The following is a 16,730-nucleotide window of genomic DNA, read 5'->3' on the forward strand; positions in this document are numbered from 1 at the left end:
CTCCCTAATAGACTGTACTTCCGTGCTGTCATTGCAGATACCTAACCATGCAAATGTTAAGATGGGGGTTTTGTTAAAGCCTCCCCACGTGCTCTGTTTGGGATAAAAAGTACCCACACTCTCACTTTATAGGCAAATGGATAAGAATGTGTTTAGTAAGCACACATGTCTGGTTCAATTTCTGGAACACATTGATTGACAAATGTCAGACGTTATCTAGTTCTATCTCTCATTTCCATCTGAATCAGGAAAGGTGTCTGAGGTGCTAGATGGGTATTTGGAGGCAGTGATGGGCTGGATGTGGGACAAAAAATTGAAGCAAAATCCTTAAAGACAGAGGTGTTATGTGTTCCACGTTCTCAAGTCCAGGAGGTGGGAAGACAGTTTGTTCTGGACGGATTAGCACTCTCCTGGAAGTGTAAGCTAAGATACTCCTGGATCCAACGTTGTCCCTTGAGACTCAGGTGTCCTCAATAGTTGGAGTGCCTATTTCCAGCTATGGCTGGTTTGCTAGCTGTGGCAGAGATGACTTAACTAACATACTCCATGCTCTGTAATTTCCACAGTGGATTATTTCAATGCACTCTACATGGGGCTGCCCTTGAAGGTGTCTTGGAAATTCCAACTGGCCCAAAATGCAGTGGCAAAATTACTGGCTGGAGTTGCCTTTAGAACACATATAGCCCCTGTTATAAAACTGCTGCATTGATTACCAGTTTACTTAATTTTTCATGAACTGTTTTGCAGTCAGTGATTGTTTACCTGAGCTTCGTTTCTACAAGAGTAGTAGAATCACCTTTTTGTATCCCTTCAAAATCCCTCTTCAAAATCTAATGCTTCTACAAAGTCTGACTCAGCCTCCTAGTCCTATCCTAATTGGATTGCAAGCCTTTTGGGATAGGGACGAGCTGCTTACTTTGCATATTGATGAACGCATATTGATAAAGTGTTGTGCATAATGGTGGTGCAATCAATGGTGATAAGGTTTTAGAAATTTTGGTAGTTCTTTGCAGGGCTTTTTTAAGCCGGAGATCACAATCAGCTCTCAGGTGGGCACCATTGCCATTCTAAGAGAAGGAGGGATAAGCTCATGGTGAGCTCGTTTTATAGAAAAATAGCACTGGTTCTTTGTGGTAACAGATATTCATTAAGCTTTTTGGGGTTTTATAAAAAATAATAAGAGTCTCGTTCTGCTTTAATAGGTTGCTTTTCTGTCTTTTCCATAAAGATGCTAGAAAAGCAACTGACAAATTCTAGAGTTATGTGTTTATGTCTTCATATGTGTTATGTTTATCCCTAACAGAATCTGTAGAAATGGGGGTGGGGGTGGGGTGCTTATTAACCTTCTGTGTCAAGCTGCCACTTTAATAAATACTCCTATAAATTCAGCCCAAAAGATGCATCATAGATGTTTGCATTTCTGTATTCAGCAGGGGTTTAAAAAACAAGTCATGATCAAGAACAGCCTTTCCAATTTTAAAATAAAAATTGTTAGCAAATAAAGACTTCGGGAATAAAGGAGCAGAGTGGGGGTGGGGAATCAGTTTGTACAGTACGGAACAGATCAAAATGAGAAGCTGAATTGGGTGGTGAATATTCATCTCTGTTTTCAAGCTATTAGAGGTGTTGGGAATACCGGAAGCTGTGTAATTGCTAGCATTTTGTTTGTGCTTTTATAATCCCTTATTTGCCACGTCATAGTTACTTCATCCTAACTGGGAGCAAAACTAGAGCATCCATGCAGACACTAACCAGCTCATGTGACTACAAAATTCCAGCACAGCTTTGGGTGGCGGCGGCGGGGTGTGTGTGTGTGTGAGTTTAAATCGGTAATATGAGATGTTACTGACCTTTCTAAGAAAACCTCAGTGGTTTATTTTGCCTGGAGCAGATGTCAGGTTACAAACTGGCAGCATGAGACCATTAGTCATTTTCAGCGAACCTGATAGAACTGAATCTTCTGGCCCACGCTGGGAATGGACTGCAACACTTGTCACAACTGCTAGGTGACATCCTGAGTTTGTGTCCCTCTGTGTTTAAGCAGCTTTCACCAGAAGAAAGCCAAAACTTCAAGTCAAACATTCTTATTTCACTTCACTTGCTAAATATTTCTGTCTGTATGGGCATGCATGGCCTCTTAAGCTAGGCAGGATTTATCCTGGGACAGGCAACTAAGAATGTGATGGAAATTTACTAAAGGCCTCTTCACAAGAAGGAGAAAGTGGGCTCAGGCAGCATGCTGTGAGGCAGCAGGAGGAGGTCCCTCACTAATAGTAGTAGTAGTAGTAGTAGTAGTAGTAGTAGTAGTAGTAGTAATAATAATAATAATAATAATAATAATAATAATAATAATTTTATTATTTATACCCCGCCTATCTGGCTGGGTTTCCCCAGCCAGTCTGGGCAGCTCCCAGCAGAATATTAAAAACATGATAAAACATCAAACATTAAAAACTTCCCTAAACAGGGCTGCCTTCAGATATCTTCTAAAAGTCAGATCGTTGTTTATTTCCTTGACATCTGATTGGAGGGCATTCCACAGGGCGGGTGCCACTACCGAGAAGGCCCTCTTCCTGGTTCCCTATAACCTCACTTCTCACGGTGAGCAAACAGCCAGAAGGCCCTCGCAGCTGGACCTCAGTGTCTGGGCTGAATGATGGGGGTGGAGACGCTCCTGGGACAAGGCCATTTAGGGCTTTAAAAGTCCACAGTGTGTACTGAGGCCTTCCTGGGATCCTGTTCCCACCTCACCCCATGTATCCTACAAAAAGCTGTTCCTGAAGGTTGCAGGGACCCTATGAAGAGTCATTTGCAGATGGAAGGAGAATTCAGCACCTATTTATGAGATTCAAGTGCCTGTTTAAGAAAAAAGAAACTTTTAGGTAAGGTCAGATCAGAAGAATCTTTATTTGCATCAGCCACTAGCCATAGCAATAAAATAAAATAAAATGTACTGAAGAAACAGGTAAAAACTTAGCTATGCAAAATACATTTTAGAGGTTTACATCAATAATCAAAGAATAGATCTTATCCTAATTGCCCCTGCTAAAAAAATGCAGTTTTTGCTGTCACCTGATTAAAATTTTTGGGTCCTGTCCTGACTTCAGTTTTCAGTCTGGTAACAGAGTCTTTACTTCTCCAGTTTTGAGGAGTAAAGCTAATGTGCTAGGAGGCTTAATGTGCATAGGCACCAATTATGTGGCACAAATACCAGGTAGGCCCAGGGGTGGGGCAGGTTGGACAGGTGCGGCTCTACTGCCCAGATATGCATGCATTACGCAGCATCTGAATAAGCTTTAAATGACAAAGTGTTACACACAGTTTGTTTGTTTGTTTGCTTGCTTGCTTGCTTGCTGCAACAGCAGGAGGAAAAAGAGATCAGCTTAATATTTCATTTTAAACTGGGTGATAATCCTTACCTATGTATCTCAAGGTCTGCAGGTGAGGCAGGAGAGAGGCACAGGGATTTTGTTTTCTTAGGGCTTTGATTTTTGATCTGGTGATAAACCAATTATTTTATACTAAAACCATTTCCAAACCACACTGATTATTTTATAAATCCAAATTTTATTGTTGTTGTTTAGTCGTTTAGTCGTGTCCGACTCTTCGTGACCCCGTGGACCAGAGCACGCCAGGCACCTCTGTCCTCCACTACCTCCCGCAGTTTGGTCAAACTCATGCTGGTAACCTCGAAAACACTATCCAACCATCTCGTTCTCTGTCGCCCCCTTCTCCTTGTGCCCTCCATCTTTCCCAGCATCTGTGTCTTCTCCAGGGAGTCTTCTCTTCTCATGAGGTGGCCAAAGTACTGGAGCCTCAGCTTCACGATCTGTCCTTCCAGTGAGCACTCAGGGCTGATTTCCTTAAGAATGGATGCGTTTGATCTTCTTGCAGTCCATGGGACTCTCAAGAGTCTCCTCCAACACCATAATTCAAAAACATCAATTCTTCGGCGATCAACCTTCTTTATGGTCCAGCTCTCACTTCCATACATCACTACTGGGAAAACCATGGGAAAACCAAATTTTATACATCCAGTCAAATACATTTTATTGTTGTAAGCCACTTTTTTAAAAAAAATAGAAAAAATAAAATCAACATAGAAATCACTTTACCCCTCCCAAAAAAAAAATCCAGTGAATAATCAAAGCAAAACAAAACCAAGTGGATGTTTTATCATTTTGTTATATTAAAAAATGAAACATTCCTAAAGCCATCAGTGCACTACCAGAATCGTTAAAAATTGGCATCAACCGTCAGGGAAACAGCTGAGCAAAGATGTATGTTTTAACAAGAGACAGACGCACCTCACTGTTAGTGCTTGCCAAATTGCAGAAATCATGGAAATGGGCGAGAAAGTGTGTGGGTATTTCAAATGCCTTGTGCCTCCTCAAGGCAGTTTTCTACTGGATTGTGTTGGACAGGTTAGACTGCTTTTGCAATAAGGAATACGATTATTTGTTTAAAAAGAAAATAGGCAGGAAGAGATGGTTTGATACCTTGATAATACCCAGTTGCAATTAAAGAGCTGAATACTGTCTACACAGTTTTGGCCATATATTTTGTTCACCTGTTGCCTCTTGTTGCCACTGAGCTTTCAGGCCTTTCTGCAACATACATAAGAATAGAAGCTGTAAATCTGAGTGGCAAAGTTCTTGTCTTGCCCAGCGTTGACAGAAGTGGTTGAGGGATTAAAAAAAAACCTTTGAGAGCAGGAAAAGCTCTTGTGCAGAAATGTCAAGTACAATTTAAGATGTGGCGGTTGCATTCGCTGTCTTTAAACAAGGCTGGAGTTTGTGTGCCACTTTACAAGCTAGGGGGTGGCAAATGTGTTGCTGTCTGTATATGTATATCAGGGAGCTGATTCCATTTCCTGGCATGCAGATGGAAACATGCATTTCTTCTGTATATATGCTACATTTTTGTGCACAAATGTGTAGTTGCAGGTGGACCTATGAGAGTAGTCGGACCCAGCAATCGGGGCAGCAAGTTGATCTCCAAGAGGGGCCTAACCATCATATTATGTCTATAACTGAGGATTAGTTTTGCTGAGTAACTAAAAGGTGAAATTATTTGAGAGCAAAGTCCCTGTTTGTTTTACTTGTTGGTGAGTTTTTAATGTTTGTTTTAATTTTTCAGCTGGGAAGTCATTGATTCCAAGTCTGAATACAGGATCAGGCTGAACCAGTGCATGGAAGAAGCAATGATGAGTTTCTTTGTCTTTCTCCAAGAAATGTCTCACTTCAAAGAGCAGAACCCAGGCAAGGTAAAACGAGGCTTGCAATTTATCTTGTTCCAATGAATAAACTTCCTGGTACTTTGTGTCAATGATCAATGTATAAACAAGGATGTTAACAGCAGAACCATATATGTGTGTACTTAGTGGTTCCATTGATCTTGAGGGAAGGCAATACTAACATACTCAATAGCATAAAGCTATGTTTATGGGTGCCTGTTGTGATGAAGCACTATTTAGCCCAGGAAAAAAGTTCCAGGATTCCTTTAGATAGTGGAAAAGATGCTGTAGTATAACTTTGGATTGTAGTCAGCAGCACACTGTCTCACTGTTCTGTCCAGCATCCTTTTCCAACATTGCAAGTGCTTTTCCTGGTGTTGCACCGCTTGAATTATGCAAGACAACCACTTAAGATCGTAAAATATGTTGGACCAGGTCTCATTATGAGCCGCCAATCAGTTTTGGGATTAATGAAATCTTACAGGTATGAATGTCAAAACAAAAAAAATTCCTTCCAGTAGCACCTTAAAGACTAACTAAGTTAGTTCTTGGTATGAGCTTTCGTGTGCATGCACACTTCTTCAGATACATGCACACGAAAGCTCATACCAAGAACTAACTTAGTTGGTCTTTAAGGTGCTACTGGAAGGATTTTTTTTTGTTTTGACTATGGCAGACCAACACGGCTACCTATCTGTAACTGGAGGTATGAATGTGTACAATAAATTGAATTACTCTCCCCACTCCTCTTTTAGCCATTGTTGTAGATGCCAGCACTAGTGAGCTGACTTCTGCACGATAACTAGGAGAATATCCGTTAGTAAAGAGGGATGCCTGTATGCGGAAACACCTCTTGCTTAAATTACCAGCTTTGGAATAAATTGGGCTAAAACTAGCAGCAGGTTAAAAGAGCTCCTCACTTCCCAGAAAGCACGCACACACTCCAGTTGTGTGTTGTCCATGTGCACATCTCTCACACCACCATGGGATATCTGAAGAAGCTGAGGGCAGTGTTCAGACTGGCCACCCAAAGTCGTATTACTTCCTGTCCCCCCCCCCACAACTTTGTATTTCCTTTGGAGTTGAAGTGGGGGCTCGGCCACCAGAATGATTGGGTGGGGATGCACTGAGCTGCAGAAGAAGCTTTTCTCTGAGCTCCTCACTCACACACAATGTATCTGTTGTGGTGTAAAGGAAAGTGAGTGATAAAGACACAAAAGATAATCCCCTGTGGCTAACAAGCATTTTCATCAGTCTTTCTTCTGATTTGTTTACTAAAATGATGGTGATGGAAGGTAGCGCTACAATTTTTGCTGTTGGTAAGAACATGTTAAAAGCCATGTTTTAGTTTAGATACTGAATGTGGCGGTGATATCTCTAATCATTACTTGATGCTTTCTCTTAAACAGTTTTGCCTCCTGGTCTGCAGTGTGTGCACATTCTTCACAATCTTAGGAAGTTACATTCCTGGAGTTGTACTCTCTTACCTTCTATGTAAGTTTCTTCCAATTCTTAAGGGATGCAATAGTTACTTTACTTTCTTGGGGGGGGGGGGAGATTCCCATAGCAACAGGCAAACCACATTCTGCACAGAATTCACCATTGCAATTAAGATGCTTGAAAAGAAGACAAAATTGCATTTTTCATGGCAGCAAAATAATTGTGGCTTAAATGTTAGGAAAATGTGATATTGACAAAGCTGAAGTTCTTAAGGGCAAAAATCTGGATTCCCTGAATAAATGAAGCAGTAAATCAATATTTATTTCCTTAAAGAGATCATGCTGCAGTCTCATAAACTTTTACATTAGGTGTAAGTTCCATTGAACTAATTGAGACTTTGCCACTATGCTACACTAACTCCCCCACACAATATATTCTTAGATGCTGTGGATCCCAATAAACACACACACAGTGCTTTATTTAGCAATGGATATTTCTAACTTGCATGTTCCTTGGAAACAGACCTCTTTATATGCTTCAAGAAGGATTTGTAAAGAGTATTCAAAAAATGACATAGCTCAAAAGTTTACTTTTCTGCAAACTTGTTGTAAAAAATTGTAGAACTTACTTATTTATATATCCTACTTTTGTTGCAGTACTATGTGCCTTCTTGTGCCCACTCTTCAAATGCAATGAATTTGGGCAGAAAGTATATAGCAACATTAAGCCGCTTCTGCTGAAACTGGACTTTGGCGTTTGGGACTATATCAACCAAAAATTGAGAGAGAGAGCTGGTAAGCAGGCAGCTTTGAATAGATTTCCCCCCCCTGTGTAATGTCAGCTTTCTTGAGGAAAAAAGAAGGGATGTGTTATTTTTGTGGTTGCCAGTTTATCCACAAATACAAGCAAATACCCAAAAAACTTAGGCTTCCCATGAATGATAAGAGTAAAGTTTCAAAACCAAACAATGTTGTGTATCTTTGGGAAAGTGAATATTTTTACTACGTATGCATTGTAAAGCAGTGTGCATGTAAAACTTTGTGTAGAAATATATAATAAATAAATGCTATATAAATAAATTTTACACATGTAGAATTTATGCACATAAATCTCTTTATTTCTTTGTTAGCTACAACAACAAAACCTAGGAATGTTTGACAAACAAAGTAGGTAACGGAAAGCTAATTGGTTTGTAATCTTTTCCAGAAATTATAAGAACAAAGTTGGCAGATGACAACAGTGAACTAGATGTATCAGCCTTGTGTCCTAAGGTAGGTCGGTTCTATATTGAGTTCTCTAGACTACAAATAAGCATATTGACTGTTGTGCTTTCGTTGTCCAGAAAGAGAAACATTTCTCAAGCGTTGTCCACTCCTTTCTACTTGTTTGCTGCAAATTCCAGGTGTGCTGGAATTTTAAGAAGTTTCTACATCCTGAGCCTGTTTATTCAGAGGCATGTCAGACTCTGATCAGTAGAACTTACTCAGGAGTGAGGGCTCACAGGACTGCAGCCTAGAGTAATGTAGGAGGCATTCTTTCTCTGAACCTGCTTTTTGGCATGAGAGGTTTGTCTTGTGAACGCAGCAGGTACCACCACAATCAATTTCAGTCCGTGGAAATGAAAGTCACAACTCATCAAGCAATTAGAAACAGGGCTCTGATTTGTACAGCTGCCCTTGTATTATGGACCCTTTGCAACAAAAAACGATTTCATCACAATGCAAACTTATGTGTCTACTTCTCCAGCACCTGGAGGATGCAGATATTGGCATTAACAGTCCTGTGCCGACATTCAAAGTGTATATGTGATGGGGGATCCGGATCCCACAAGCCCATTCCACCTCTCCCTACAGCACACAGCCCTCACTTGTTTATGCATTCCATCTAATATGTATATATAAAGATAGGGGAGGAAAGTTTGCCGCAGTGTGCATTACTTTACACTTGCATTGAACAGTATTGCCATTTCAGTGCCCGTTCAATCAGTATGGAGACAGCCTTCTGGAGCACCTCACAATCCCTTGTATTGTGCATTTAACAATGTATTGTTAAAATACATTACTATACAATGAAGCAACAATAAAATATTGTTGCTGCATAATTGCAGTTTTTTTCTCCTTGTATCTTGTAGTTAGAACTTTACATTCTGCAAGTATATAAAGCAAGAGTTTCTCGAGATGCTATCTAAGTTATACCTAGAGTAGACTCATAGAAATCAGTGGACATAGCTAACTTGAATCCAACTATTTCAATTAAATCAGTGGATTTAAGTGAGTTAACTTGATTGAATTCACATGGTGTAAGTTTTAAATGTGTAGGTATTCAGTTTAGCCTAGAATTTAAGAGTGCCATGCTTGACAGTTTTCTTTTTTTCAAAATACAGGTTAGCCCTACAGTTGTGGCCAGAGAGATGTCTGTATCAGATACTGATATATCGGAGGTATCTTGGACTGACAATGGGACTTTCAATCTTTCTGAGGGCAACACTCCACAAACAGACACATCTGATGGTGCGTGCATCTTGTTTCCAAATTTGTAGGGGGGGGGGTGCATATGAAAGCACTTTTATTTAATTCTGTCCCTCTCAAGTCTATTTTTAGTTCTCCTTTTACATTTAATGATTTATGCACAAAAAGGTATCTTAAGTAGATACCTTTGTGTTAACACTATAGTGGTAGAAGACTAGACACCACCACCCTCAACTCACAGGTGACATTTTCCTATTCTAACTAAAATATTTGTTCACTAACATTTGCTTTGCAAATGTTGGTAACTGTATCATCAGTGATCACTTCTCAGTGTGTTATATGAATGAATAAGTCATGCACATGAATGTAAATGGTCTGAGGGTATCAGATGTTGTGAGTCACTGAAGAAGCTAAGTAAGGGCAGACGTGATTAGTAACCTGGATGGGGCAACCCAATCAGATAGGCAGGGTATAAATAATAAAATTATTGTGATTATGATAAAAAGAAACTGAATGCAATTGAATGAACTTATAACAGATCAGCTGTGTGCTATATTAAACTAGTGGCCTTCAGCCTTTCCAAATCTTGGGTAACATTCAACAAATTTTACTCAGAGTAAACCTAATGGCCCTAACTTAGTCCTGTTCATTAAATATGTTTGCTCTGAGTAAAATTTAGTTGATTACCTTTCTTAAAATTTACCCTTTATCTATAACTTTAATATTTACCTCTCTAGATTTGTTCTCGTGGTCTTCTTTCTTTCTTTCTTTCTTTCTTTCTTTCTTTCTTTCTTTCTTTCTTTCTTTTTCTTTTTGTCTCTTTGGGGAGGAATTGTTGATGCACCCAGTAGGCATCATGTCTTACACCTTTAATCATTTTGGCCGTTTATGGAGTCCATCCAAGTTGATCTACATGCTGACTTTTGTTTTTGAGTATTCCTGGAAGTGGGCATGACATTTATTTATTCAATAGAAACTTGTGTTGTATCATATCACAGAAACAAGCTGTTGATAATGGCTTCTCCTGTCGGTTCTTCAATAGATTTTGATCGCCACGAGGAAGCTTTCGCAAAAGATCTCGCAGAATTTCCATCCGTGGAAAACGGTGCAGGAACAAATGATGACGACGATTCAAGCATTGGCATCCCTGTCCGTCAAGAGAGAAAAAAGGACCATCTCTCTACCACATCAGATTGCCGTACCAGGCAGGATAAGGAGGGGCACTCTGCAGCATTCCTTTCCTTGCCATTGATCAGCGACCCGGCTTTCAGCTTAGTAAGAGCAGTTGCCGGAGATGTTGTTACGTCGGTGGTGTCCGCAGCTGTCAGAGACCAGTTGCAGTCTGTGCAAGGCGACCCAAACTTAAGCGAAGAGACAGACACAGAGGAAGGCGACGATTTTGAACTGCTTGACCAGTCAGAGCTTGAGCAGATAGAAAGCGAACTGGGGCTCACCAAAGGCCAAGAGGCAGAACCACAAGAAAAGAAGTCTTTAGGCTTCCTCTCAAACCTGCTTGGGGGCCATTAACTGGAGCTGCTTAATAGTATAGAGAAAATAAAATATAGACCATGTGAAATGCAAAAGAAAAAAAAAAGGAAAATGATGAGCTGTAAGCTTTATCTATTATTTTAGATGTGCTGTTATGTCCTCCATGCAAAGTGTACTAACTTGTTGCAGATCAGTTGATGCTGGTAGTTTTGTTTCTGATAGTGATCCCATAGAAATGAAAAATGTATCTCATTATTTTGTATCAAATGAATTTAAGAGGCAAGGTTTTAAAGATATAGATATAGATATAAATTGCCAAATGTAGCTCCCTTGTGGCTGTAACCAAATCCTTTTCACCTCCAGCCTGTTTACTCTTACTTTTCAAGCGTTTAGGAGCAATGCTTCAGGGAGAGAAGATATCAACAGGAATCAAGAAGCCATCATGTCCTAGTTACCTCCTATGTAGCAGAATATCTAAACCTCCGAGAGTAAACAAATGTCTGATAGGCTCAGAGACTCTGAACCCTTTTGCAAATATCTCTGATTTATGACTCCAGACATCATCATTGTAACTGATTGCCATCATTTGTGTTACCTGGATTCCTGAATTCCTGGAGATTCTTTTCACACAGGACAGTGTGATGCATTTAAAATTTACTTCCATTCTTGTAGGCCATTAGCCTAACAGAATGGCATAATTTCATGCTTCGTGTACTCTTTTACTAGCTTCATAGCAAAAGGAAAGAACAATACATTTGAGGCAGTATATAAGCCATCTACGTGTAGTATATGTATATGCAGTGTGGGGTTGAATTTGGGTTTGGGGCAAGGAAACCAGGGAGATATTCAAAAACTGAATAGACAGTCTCCAGTTCATCAATTCTATGCTCTTAGGACCTAAGTATTACATTGCATCTAAAATGAAAGAAATTGACTGCTATATTCAGTTCCTCAAGAATTACTGCTTGCAAAAGAAATGTAGAATATTCTATTCCTAGCATAGAAGTAGAGGCTGTTGCCATGAAACACTCCTAATTTTAACAACTTGCATATTGTGTGGCTGACTCCGGATCATTTTAAAATGTAATTTGTCTTCTCAGCTTTGTTGTTTACCTTTAAAGTTGACAGTAGCAGGCAGTGCCTTATCAAGGTAAACCAAAGTTTTAAAAAAAGAAATACTTACTGCTAGTTCTAATAGTATGCTATAAAAAGCCAGCAGATTGAGGGACCATATCGGCTGTTTTGATTAATCTCAAACTGTTACAGATTTTTACTGGCATTCTAACAGACAGACATGGTTATGTTGTGAGCCTCTAAAAAGTGCAGCCCCAGTTTATAGGGTGGTGCTCTTTTCCCACCATAGCTTCCATTTTCAATAGGCAATGTGCGTAGTATCACTGCCCAAAATGTTAACTTGGGAAGGATATGTTAGGAGCTCAGTTTCCTTCTCTTCCCTCCTGCCCTACGCAAGGTGTTTAAGGAGACCCCAGACAGACAAGACCAAACTACAATAATGTCAGCTCTCATTCCAAAGCAGCTTGGTCAACTATCTCCATACTTGGCTCGATGATGATTTCACCTCCCATCAGATGGGGGCATGGTGAAATGGTTATGCAGAATGCAGGGATTTGGAAGGTACTACAGACTCAAATGGATACTTGCTTATTATTGATTCTGCTAGTGCCTGTGGTTTTATATATCACAGACACAAGCAGAATCGTGTGTGCGTGTCTGCCAGGTTTTCTGTTGGTTAAGTGGGTGCCTTCATTCTTCAGCCTAGAGTCACGTGGATGAAAGTGGATTTAGGCCATGCAAAAGATGGGAGACATAAACAGTAATCATATTTACTCCCAAGTCCCACTGACTTTCAAGCAGGTTTGCTCCTTAGTGGGTTTAGGATTGCAACAAAGCAATTGCCTAATGCAAGATTCGGACAGTTGTTTCCGATCAAAGATGCCCCACAAATAGTGTACTCACTATCTCAGGTTTTTATGTACCTCTGGCTTTGATACCATTGGGCAGTGCTCTTATTTTATTTTATTTTATTAAGAAGTTGTCTATGAACAAATAAAGGAATAGAGGAAAGCACTTCCATCCAAGAGAATGCTGCACCCATAAATAGAGATATGCTCAGCAGAAGCTCACAGTGACCTCTTCCCCTTGTTAAACATGGGGTTCCTTTTACATGGTGGAAGTGCAGTTAATCAAACTTTATCCATTCTATAGATGTGTCCCATCAATCCTAAACACATTTACTTAGGAATAAGCCCTACTGAATTCAGTGAGATTTACTTCTGAGTAAGCATGCACCAGATCGCGCAGTTAAATAGTTGAGGCTGCTTAGGGAGAGAGCAGGGAGGGGTTTGAAGAAGACTTGTAAGAAGACTGGCAGAGCATCTTCCTGGCTCATGCCAGCTGTGTTGTAAAATGTAACTGTGTGCACTTTATTGTTGTTTTTAGAAGAAATGTTTCAGGGATTTCCAAATATCCAATACTGCGGTGGTACTCTTAAAAGGACTGAAGTTCCAACGTTCATCATTAAAAGCAGCTGGTGGGCCTGCTTGAGACTTCCTGTAAACCAGTTTTTCTGGTATCGAGACAAAAAAGTACGATCGTAATATTATAAAATAAAGCCCCAGTCCTGAAAACATTTGTTTGTGTAGCTGCACTGATTTCTCACTTCTTCCACCTTCAGCATCTCACGCAGAAAAGAGATGTTGTGATAGGGGTCTTTGCATTCTCTTTTGAAAATTCTCAACAGAGGCTGGAAGATCTATTTATGGTACACCAAAGGGCTTTGAGTGGGTATGGCCAATAGGATTTGTGCTTAACAAAGCCCAAACTACATTACAAACTCACATTTCAAAAACAAGTTTACAATGTGGCAAAAGCTGCAGTTTGAGGAATGAGTCTAATGCCCCCTGCAGCATGGGAAATGACTTGTACGCTGCTCCTTCGTTTTTGGCTGCCTTTGTTGACATTGGAATTGATTCCCACTTAGTAATGTAATAGCTTCTCTAAGCTCATCCTTGATGGTGAGAAAAAAATATTTCAAATTCTTAGGAGCCAGCACCCAGCTTTTAAGTATCAGTTCATCAAAGGCCTGAGTAAACATTTGATTTCTAGAGGTCTTATCATGGATATGGGCTAACATAGATTTCCAATCCTGCTAGTGTAGTTCCTCATATTAGCTTTCTGTACTCCAAAACAATACAAATGGTATCAGAAGAAGCCTTACGTTTCCTTAAATGTGCTGCAGGACTTTCTAAGTAAAAACCATCAGTATGCTTTACAAATTGCAGAATGAACCATAAAGCACTGATGGGATCCCTAACCCACGGGGTCACAATTTCACGAAAAATCTGACGTTATCCAATTCACTCAGAAACAGTGACTAACTGTTGCAAATTCTCCCCTGAAAGGTTTGGGGGTGAAAACATAAGGGTTTTTATCATAGCCCAAGAAATCAGCCCTTGACTACTTAACCTGAGGAAAACATTTTTCTGAAAAAAAATCCCTAACCCGTGGGGTCAGAATTTCACCAAAAATTTAACGTTATCAAATTCACTTAAAAATGGTGCCAAACAGTTGCAAATTCTCCCCTGAAAGGTATGGCTGTGGAAACAGAAGTCTTTTTTATCACAGGCCAAGAAATCAGCCTTCGGCGCCTTAACCTGCGGAAAAACATTTTTTAAAAAAAATTCCTAACCCGCGGGGTCACAATTTCACCAAAAATCTGACATGTCCGCAAACATCCTAGTTATTTACAAATGCAGACACAACTGTATTCCCATATAAGAAATTGTTCGTGGTTCCTTTTGTTTAAAGAAGGGAAGTTGGATCTAATACAGTTGTACCTCTGGTTATGGACTTAATTCGTTCTGGAGGTCCGTTCTTAACCTGAAACTGTTCTTAACCTGAGGTACCATTTTAGCCAATGGGGCCTCCCGCTGCCACCACACAATTTCTGTTCTCATCCTGAAGTAAAGTTCTTAACCCGAGGTACTACTTCTGGGTTATTGGAGTCTTTAATCCGAAGTGTTTGTAACCCGAGGTACCACTGTACAATGAATTGTTGGTACCTCTGGCCCGCAAGGATTTCCCTTACACTTTTTTGTTCTGTTCTGCATTTAGCAATAAACAAAAAGCTACCACTTACACTGGTACTTCATCAGGCCTCATTTCCTGTTACCCTTGAGAGAGAAGAAATTATTTTCCCATTTGTCTGCTCCTGGTAAGCACATAATTATGAGGACCTCTGTATGATCTTCACTATGGTAATTTCTCTCTTGCAAACTGATATTATATTTCAATTTCCGGTTCGGACCCAGGGGTGTTTTCAGTATTTAAAATTTCAATGTGAGAACTACCCCTTGGACCCTCAAAGCAGAATGGATAAAACACTGAACTACTAAAAATACTTCGGATGTTGTGAAACTGCCTTTTGAAGATGCATACTTGAATGTTAATTCCATTGAAATCAGTGGGAGTTGCTTTGAAATGGGCTTAAATTCTTTAGCTTTGTAGGGTCTGCATTAAGATAAAAGCACAGATTGGGATTGGTTTCCCACAAGTGAAAAGGCTAAAGATGGAGGTTGGATGCCTCTTTGTAACTTTTTAAACCTATTTTTTTAGGGGCGCGGGTGGCGCTGTGGGTAAAACCTCAGTGCCTAGGGCTTGCTGATCGCATGGTCGGCGGTTCGAATCCCCGCGGCGGGGTGAGCTCCCGTCTTTCGGTCCCAGCTCCTGCCCACCTAGCAGTTCGAAAGCACCCCTAAGTGCAAGTAGATAAATAGGTACCGCTCCAGCGGGAAGGCAAACGGCGTTTCCGTGTGCTGCGCTGGTGCTGGCTCGCCAGAACAGCTTCGTCACGCTGGCCACGTGACCCGGAAGTGTCTCCGGACAGCGCTGGCCCCCGGCTTCTTAAGTGAGATGGGCGCACAACCCTAGAGTCGGACACGACTGGCCCGTACGGGCAGGGGTACCTTTAAACCTATTTTTATGCCTCCTGCACAAAACGTTTGCACTTTTCCTTCAGTGAAAAGGGAAGGGTGTGTACAACATCCAATAATACCTGACCAAATATCCTCTGAAGTTATAATTGAACTGATTTGAGGTTCGTGTTTGACTATTACAGAAGTCCCTGCAAGTTGGTTGCTTTGTGCATACATGTGATGATGGATGATGCCCTCCAGTTAATGTAAAGTGATAGCTGTGATGGTATGTCAACAACATTTAAAGCTTAAGTTTGTGTGTGCAGCTATTTACGTCAGCATATTTAGTAATAGCCCTTTTGCATCACGCTAGTTTATAACCTCTGATAATACTAGTGTTGAGTCATGTCAACACATTAGACAAAATTTAGCATCTGCAACTAACAAAATCCCCTCTGTCCTCTCCCATGCTTCCCACTATCTAATTCCATTGGATTGATGGGCTATAAATTTAATTATTTTAAAAAATGTTTTTTTATTAAATTTTCTGTTTTACAATTTAGACTATTCATTTAAACAACCTTAAAATGTCAGTGACTTCTCTTCTCTTTCCATGGTTCATTTTGCATAACATAAATCCCTGCATATTTTATATAAACTAAACCATGCAGTATTCCATTATTACATCCATCAAAACTTACACTGTTGAATTTATCTTAACGCTAACGAGGAGAGTCAGGACACAGAGATCCCGCGCCGAGGGTCTTCTGGTGGTTCCCTCATTGCAAGAAGTGAGGTTACAGGGAACCAGACAGAGGGCCTTCTCGGTAGTGGCGCCCACCCTGTGGAACACCCTCCCTTCAGATGTGAAGGAAATAAGCAGCTATCCTATCTTTAAAAGACATCTGAAGGCAGCCCTGTTTAGGGAAGTTTTTAATATTTAATGCTGTATTGTTTTTAACACTCGACTGGGATCCGCGCAGCGTGGCTGGGGAAACACTCAGCCAGATGGGCGGGGCATAAATAAATTATTTTATTATTATTATTATTATTATTATTATTATTATTATTATTATTATTATCATCATCATCATCATCATCATCATCATCACCACCACCACCACCACCACCACCACCCCTGGCTGGAGCTGATGGGAGCTGCTG

At 40.3% G+C, this 16,730-nt stretch overlaps 1 protein-coding gene across 2 annotated transcripts in view; it reads left to right on the forward strand.

Moving 5' to 3' along the window:
- RETREG1 (reticulophagy regulator 1) overlaps positions 1-13,282 on the forward strand; it is a 41,239-nt gene extending 27,957 nt beyond the window's left edge. For both annotated transcript variants that reach the window (XM_077933353.1, XM_077933354.1), the window contains 6 exons: positions 5,140-5,266; positions 6,646-6,730; positions 7,333-7,470; positions 7,883-7,947; positions 9,060-9,186; positions 10,187-13,282. In XM_077933353.1, coding sequence (XP_077789479.1) covers positions 5,140-5,266; positions 6,646-6,730; positions 7,333-7,470; positions 7,883-7,947; positions 9,060-9,186; positions 10,187-10,671 — 1,027 coding nt within the window. In that variant the 3' untranslated portion in view covers positions 10,672-13,282. The remainder of the gene's footprint in view (positions 1-5,139; positions 5,267-6,645; positions 6,731-7,332; positions 7,471-7,882; positions 7,948-9,059; positions 9,187-10,186) is intronic.
- The last annotated feature ends 3,448 nt before the right edge of the window (positions 13,283-16,730 follow it).

Source organism: Podarcis muralis, chromosome 8 (assembly GCF_964188315.1).
Source record: "Podarcis muralis chromosome 8, rPodMur119.hap1.1, whole genome shotgun sequence".
NCBI classification, from domain to species: domain Eukaryota; kingdom Metazoa; phylum Chordata; class Lepidosauria; order Squamata; family Lacertidae; genus Podarcis; species Podarcis muralis.